Below are 7735 nucleotides of genomic sequence, written 5' to 3'. Positions count from 1 at the left end.
CGGGCCAGTGAGCCCTATCTCAAATTCTCTCAGGCATGTCTGGACTTTGTTCATGACTAACTTTTAGAAATTTTAACCCTTCATAAGGAAGACTTGATTAAATGTATTCCTCTAAAAGAGTTGCCATAGTTATGGTGTCTCTTCATAGCAATAGAAATCATAACTAAAACACTGGAAAATGAAGATGTGGAACTGTAGAACTTTCTCTCAGAGTGACAGATGTTTCCACGTGGAACAGACTATTTCTACTGTTTGAGCCTTGGCGCGGGGCCAGGCACAGTCCTTGTGGGCTTCTCTGATGCCTTACAGGTTCTGAGTGCCATCCTTATTATCAGGGCACCGAGAGCCCTTGTGCGGCAAGGTTCAATGGGAAGGTGAGGAGCTATAGCCTGGGAAGGGTGGAAGGAGAGGTAGAGAAAGAAGGCTCAAAATACGTCTTTATTTCAGGGTCATGTCACATGGGTCTAGGAACTAAACAGCCTGCATGAATCCCAACCACCTTATCCATTCGTGAAATTGTGATACCACATGTGTCCTTGAATGGTGGGGGCCATTTCTCCAAGGGAAGAGCACAGTGAGTAGGCTAGTTAAAACAATGTTTTTTTGTGATTTATCTGAGGTAGAAAGTTTGTGTGTCTACCTTAGATACAGTTCTTTAAGTGTTGAGTAGCAAAGGTTAAGGTCAGACAATATTTGTTCTGGGGCAGTGAATTGATGAGCAAGGAGTCTAAATTAATGTGTTCATCCATACCACACAAACAAAAAAAAAGACAACAGGTGACATCAGAAATGAGCATAGGGACATCTGTAGCCTTCTTTTTTTTTCTGGAAAAGTAAGGCTGATAGTGTCTCAATATGTCACTGCTCTGTTTTTTTGTTTTGCACGCGCGCGGTGTATGTGTGTGTGTGGTGTGCACATATGAATGGATGCCTGTTAATTTCTGTGTGAGTGTGTATATCTGTGGATGGAGGCCTTTACTATCTCAGTCATCAATTTCTGAACTTTTAGTTTGTGTGTGTCTATATATTTATTTAAATGGATATATACATTATAGTTGCATCTTTGAAAAAATTAATCTATCAATATTTTAAGGCAGGATCTTGTTGTATAGCCATGGGTGGCCTAGAAATTGCTGTGTAGAACAAGCTAATCTCAAATTCATAGATGTTTACCTGTCCTTGCCAACAAAATGCTGGGATTAAGGCCATGAGGCAGTATGCACTGCTACTCTGTCTTTAACAGTCTATTTTGATTCTTTATACTTAAAATCATTATTGACAGAATTAGATTTAACTATCCCATTTAAACAGGTTTCAAAATAATTTTCTATTTCTCTTTCCATTTTCCACTTTCGCTCTTATTTTTTAGCACATCAGTTATACTTGTTTTAAAAGCTCCAGCATATGTTTCCAAGTTTTCAAAATGCTTCTTAAAAAAAAAACTGAGACCACTTTAAAACTGACACTGTAGCACCACTTTTCATGTAAAGCAGGCACATCAGAGAAAACCCACCCCACTTCCTCCAGCATTAGAGAAAACACCCACCAGGAAGTACTAATAATACATTGTGTGCCTTCACATCCTACCTGCATATTTGATTCTGTCATATTGACTACATGGGAAAACACATTTATTTCTGTATTATTTGATGATAATCTAAGAGAGGGAAATGTCCAAACAGTATGAATGTTTAAAAGTACAAATCGTGGTCACATCTTTTATGAGAAGAAACTTAATTTTCATTTATTTTAAATGTTATATTTTAGATGTTTGACTTGAGATTTATAGTGCCAAACACTATTTTCAGTTTTGAGAATCAAAATTTAATACCTACCCAAAGACACTTAGCTGGGGTGCCATGATTGTTAAAAATTAAGAGTCAGGAACTAGACTTCTTTTTTTTTATTGGGTATCTCTTTATTTACATTTCAAATGTTATTCCCTTTCCCGGTTTCCTTTCCATAAGGCCTCTATCCCTTCCTCCTCCCCTTCTTCTATTAGGGTGCTCCCCTCTCCATCTACCCCCTTACCTCCCCCCATCAACATTCCCTTACACTGGGGGTCCAACCTCAGCTGGACCAAGGGCTTCTCCTTCTATTGGTACCCAACAAAGCCATCCTCTGATACATAGCAGTTGGAGCCATGGGTCATTCCATGTATAGTCTTTAGGTAGTGGTTTAGTCCCTAGAAGCTCTGGTTGGTTGGCATTGTTGTTCCTATGGGGTTGCAAGCCCCTTCAGCTCTTTCAATCCTTTCTCTAATTACTCCAATAGGAGGACCCAGACATTTTACTAAACAGGAAACTCTTGTCACTCCTCCCAATAACCCCCACACTTGGGAAGTTGATGCAGAAAAAAGAGTTCAAGTTGATTCTTGACTACATTCTGAGTTTGAGGCTACTGGGCTACTCGAGGGCCTGTCTTATAATGAGAAACAAGAGCCCAGGGAGATGGGTGAGAGCATCAGCTGCTCTCCCAAAGGAGATTGATTGATTTGCAGCTCTTAGTGCCTCATAACCACTGTAACTGCAGCTCCAGGACCTGATGCTCCACGGACCCGAGGCAGAAAATGGTGCATCGACACAAATGGAGGCAAAACACACATACACATAAAATATACATAAGTTAAAGAGAATCAAACAGAGAACAGCAGAAAAACAACAATCCTGGCAATATTTGTGATGAGGCCACATTTCCCATAAACTGATTTGACTGAATTTTTAATTAGACAGGAACTTAAGAATTTCACTGAAAACAGAGGGACAGACTCCAACTATAAATACGTACACATAAAGGCAAAGCCCTGAGTCAGGAGACAAAGATCTGTGAGGGAAAAAATCACGTTGCAGAGCCAGTTGGGAGACAGTGACATTGGCAGTGAGAACGGTTGTTCCTGAGGCATGCAAAACCCATAAGGCACATCTGAGAATTGTGGCGATGAGGCTTAGCACTGACATGGGAAACTCCCTCTTATGGACTGTGGAAGACATCCAGCGGAAATCCAACAGGAAAACAGTATTTACAGCAAAAGAGAGGCAGAGATACAGGATGTGATTAAGGAGAGCAAGTTTGTTCCCCACGGGTACTTCCCAGTCACTCAACACACACAGTGCTCCTGACAGTTCACACAGTGCTCCTGACAGTCCACACAGTGCTCCTGGCAGTCCACACAGTGCTCCTGACAGTCCACACAGTGCTCCTGTCAGTCCACACAGTGCTCCTGACAGTTCACACAGTGCTCCTGTCAGTCCACACAGTGCTCCTGTCAGTCCACACAGTGCTCCTGGCAGTTCTGCCATAGCTCCAGAGGCTGGGAAGAGGGACTCAGACAGCCCCAGCTGGCTGGCCATCTCCTTGTGTATAAGTCTGTGTTCTGCAAGCAGAGATGAGAAGGAGAGTGAATGACTGTGTAGGCCCCCCTGTGGTATAAGACTGGATAATTAGAAAGCAGGGTCAGTTGAACACCAACCAGCAAGCAGCTTCATCAGCTGAATACAGACAGATCAGAGGTCTCTGGTGGCAGACAATTGTTTTTTGTTTGCTGGTCTCTCTATCTAAAGAATTTACCTAGGCATAAATTTTTCACTTGATGTAAGTCATTCAGTTTTGTGTCTTTTAGATAATCCTGAGACACATTGTATTTTGAATGTTACTATTTGTGTGGGTATCTACATGTAGGTCAATGCACATGGGTCTGGGTGCCCATGGAGGTCAGTAGAGGGTATTGAATGCTCTGGAGATAAAAGGTCACTGCTGGGACTGTGGTGGCTTCTGGCATGTTCTGGAACTGGTTTCATCAGAAATGTCAAGTGTCATAGGAAGGAAAAGGGGTGTGTGTGTGTGTGTGGTTGACTCTAACAGCAACCATCAGAGCCACACACTGTAGTCTTCAAGGACTCAGTACTTCCTCCCACAATAAAGTTTCTGTAGAGCAAACTTCATATCTTTGTTCCTTAGACAATAGACAACTGGATTCAAAGATGGTGTGACTACAGAGTAGAAAATGGATGCCAGGCGACCCAGGGTTGGGGAGTAGTGAGAGGCAGGCCTCAGGTACACAAAGCTTCCAGTTCCATAAAACAAGATGACCGTGGTCAGGTGAGAGGAGCAAGTAGAAAAGGCTTTCCACCTGCCATCCACTGAGGGGATGCGAAGTACTGTGGCCACAATGCCAATATAGGACACCACTGTGAGGGCGAAGGAGCTCATGATAATGCAGCTGATGACAGCAAAGCTCACCTCCTCAGTGACATGGTAATCAGTACAGGAGAGTCTCATGACTTGGGGGATGTCACAGAAGAAGTGTTCAACAATATTGGGTCCACAGTAGGGGAGGGAGAAGGTGTTGAACGTATGGAAGGCTGAGTAGATGGCCCCACTCACCCAGGCAGTGACCACCAATGCAAGACAATATTTCTGGCTCATAATGGTTCCATAGAGCAGTGGTCTGAGGATGGCCAGGTACCGGTCATAAGCCATGGTTGTGAGCAGAAAGCATTCAGTAGCACAGAGTGTGATAAATATGTAAAGTTGTGCTACACACTCGAGATAGGAGATGACCCCTGAGCCTGTGAAGGATATAGCCACTGCCTTGGGGATGGTGGCTGAGGTGTAGCACATGTCCAGGAAAGACAAATTCTTCAGGAAGAAGTACATGGGAGAGTGGAGCCTACTGTCTCTCCTCACAGCCATGATGATGGAGAAGTTCCCCAGGAGGCCAAATGTGTAAGTGAGCAAGAAAAATGGGATGACCACCAATCTCAGCTGTGGGACATCGGAGAAGCCCCTGAGGATGAAGTGTGTCACTGATGTGTGGTTGGACATGGCTGCTAGATTGTGTTCAGATGCAGTGCCACACAGCTGAGGGAGGGGACAGGAATAACAGACAGGAATAAGGGGACAGGCTCAGCACATGTGTGCAGGTCCTACTTGACTATGGTGGCCTGGCTTTCATTAGTAAACTAAGACAATGAATCAGCCCATCTCTGTGGCATTATGATGAAGTAGTTAAGAGGAAGGAGTTTGGATGAGGGAGGAGTAGGAGGTGTGAAAGTGAATAGAGGGAGGGAGGGAGAGGACAGTACAAGAAGGAGAAAGGTAAAGAGGAGAGAGGGATGGGGAGCAGGAAGGGGGAGCTAAGTTCTCTTGCTCTTAAGTTTTGCTTTGCTTAAGGTTAAGAAACAGTCTCCTGTATTCACTTTAACAATGTAAACAGACATATATATATATGTTGTTGAAACTCTGTCTGGGCGTATCTATATCTATCTATGTTTCTATCTATGTATCTATGTATGTATCATCTATCTATCTATCTATCTATCTATCTATCTATCTGTCTGTCTGTCTGTCTGTCTGTCTGTCTGTCTGTGTGTGTGTATGTATGTATGTATGTATGTATGTATGTATGTATGTATCTGTCTGTCTGTCTATCTATCTATCTATCTATCTATCTATCTATCTATCTATCTATCTATCTATCTATCTATCTGCATTCTCTCTATATCTATGTCTATCTCTATCTTGATCTTAGGTTTCAAAATATAACAGAGTTAATCCAGAGGAGAAGAGCTCAAATCAAGTATCACCATGTGTTTTTGTGCTTTTTGTTTAGGGTATTTCTGGGTGGTTGAGAGGGTCGAGTGGGCTGCCTGAGCTCAAGTGGAGTAGAGTTCTTTTCCTCCATGGGTGGGCCACTGGAGTCGTCCATGATGCCTTGTCTGAACTCTTCCTCATCACCTTGTCTCTGTGGTGCCCTGACTCCTGCTCTTCACACACAAAGGCCTGGTTCTCATGCTGTTGCCACCTCAGCCTTCCAAGGAAAGACAAACTGCTTTCTCCTTCATGCTTCCAGTCATCTCCACAGAGACTGAATGTCGACCCAGTCTAGTGAGACACTGTCCATACAGCGCAACATCAGCTACCCAGTGACCCAGTCCTCAGGAATCCATGTCTAACGTGAAATTTCTTTCCTCAGGGGAATCCTGTGAGGACCTGACAGTTTCCAAAAGTGCCTGTTGTGTTGTACCCGCTTAATAAATTTGTTTAATCTTTTCTCTGTCAATTGGTTTTTTGGCGACAAGTTTCCCCTATGGCAGCAGAGTCAGGTCCCAACCCTACTTGGTCTGTGAGATGCACAGGAGGCCGTGTCCTTCATCTGCTGCCCTGCACCACAGAACACAACTCATGATTCCTGCCAACTCTGGGGGCAAACCAGTGACATCTAGCAGTACTCTTGAGACGATGCCTTAAGATAAAGTCTTACTGAGTCAGTCATTAGTTAAGCTACAGTCTTACTGAGTCAGTCATTAGTTAAGTGCCTCTGAGTCCACTCTCTGGTCAAGAAGGCCTTAAACTTGCAATGCTCCTGCCTCTGCCTCAGAAGCAGCTACGCCGACAGCCTTGTACCCTCAGGTCATTGTCAGTATTCTGAGCTAGACAGAACACACTTGGACAACATTAGAAACAGGACTTCACAGCATTTGTTACTCCTATCTGCACTCAAGACTGCTAAGCATCAAGCATGTGTCCTGCCTTGTGCCCCGGTGATGGTATATACTAAGAGTGACTGGTGAAATTCTACTCAGAGAGGTTGTGATAGAAAAAAAATCCTCAGGTTTTTGTATAATTTTTCCCTCTCACTTGCAGACTTTCACGTCTCTTAAAAGAAATACAGGTTGTTTGATTCACATCTAACACTTAGGGAGAATTTTTTGTCCTGTTTTATCTCACTCAGCTCTCACCTGGTGGAATGACGCTCACTTTCTGTGTCCAGACGTCATCAAGTGAGGAGATGGACAGCAGGACCGTCTCTCAGGCAGTAAGTCAGCAGCTCTGGCATGGAATCGCTGAATGTATGGATGGATGAATCTGTTTGATTCCCTTTGCATGTCTTAAGTATTGAGAAATGATTCACCTGCCAGTACATCTGGGAAAGGAGAGAGCGTACTTTGATCTGTCTGGGGAGCTGGCTCTGGGAATATATTTGGTTCCTGTTAGGTCCCTTGGACTAACACTTTTCAGGGTCCCTATGGGTTATCTCAGAGAACTTAAAACAGACTGTTTGCTGAGGCCTCATGATAATAATAATTGGTACTTTAAAACTATTGTTTGATTTCCAAAATCTCAGGTTGAGTCTGTGAGACATTTATTTATTTACTTATTTATTTGATGTTTTCAAAGGCTTTACCTATTTACATTTTTTATTGGATATTTTTCATTTACATTTAAAATATTATCTCCTTTTCCCCACCAAACCACCCACACCTTCCTGACCACTTGCCCTGACATTCCCCTACATTCTTGGCAGGATCAACGGCTTCTCTTCCCTTTGGTGCCCAACAAGACCATCCTCTGCTACATAAGCAGTTGGAGCCATGGGTCTGTCCATGTGTACTCTTTGGATGGTGGCTTAGACCTGGGGAGCTCTCGTTGGTCGATGTTGTTCTTATGGGATTGCAAAACCCTTCAGCTACTTCAATCCTTTCTCAAATTCTTCAACGGGGACCCCATTCTCAGTTGAATGGTTGGCTGCGAGCATTCACCTCTGTATTAGTCTTGCTCTGGCAGAGCCTCTCAAGAGACAGCTATATCTGGTTCCTGTCAGCATACACTTCTTGGCATCAGCAATATTGTCTAGGTTTGGTTGCTGTATGAATATGGGCTAGATCCCCAAGTTGGGCAGGCTCTGAATGGCTATTTCTTCAGTCTCTGATCCGAACTTTGTCTCCATATCTCC

The 7735-nt window shown here is 43.5% G+C and overlaps 1 protein-coding gene across 1 annotated transcript; it reads right to left on the bottom strand.

Annotated features, from left to right (window-relative positions):
* Positions 1-3897: 3897 nt before the first annotated feature.
* On the bottom strand, positions 3898-4824 carry Or9e1 (olfactory receptor family 9 subfamily E member 1). Its single transcript, NM_001000769.1, has one exon. The coding sequence runs from the start codon at positions 4822-4824 to the stop codon at positions 3898-3900; it is 927 nt and encodes a 308-aa protein (NP_001000769.1).
* Positions 4825-7735: the final 2911 nt, after the last annotated feature.

Source organism: Rattus norvegicus, chromosome 10, assembly GCF_036323735.1.
Source record: "Rattus norvegicus strain BN/NHsdMcwi chromosome 10, GRCr8, whole genome shotgun sequence".
NCBI classification, from domain to species: Eukaryota; Metazoa; Chordata; class Mammalia; order Rodentia; family Muridae; genus Rattus; species Rattus norvegicus.
The sequence above is the reverse complement of the archived record's forward strand: the minus strand, read 5'-3'. Positions and strand labels throughout refer to the sequence as shown.

Bases quoted from the DNA above. Each gene is read 5' to 3' on its own strand.
- Or9e1 (NM_001000769.1), bottom strand. From the start codon at position 4,824: ATGTCCAACCACACATCAGTGACACACTTCATCCTCAGGGGCTTCTCC.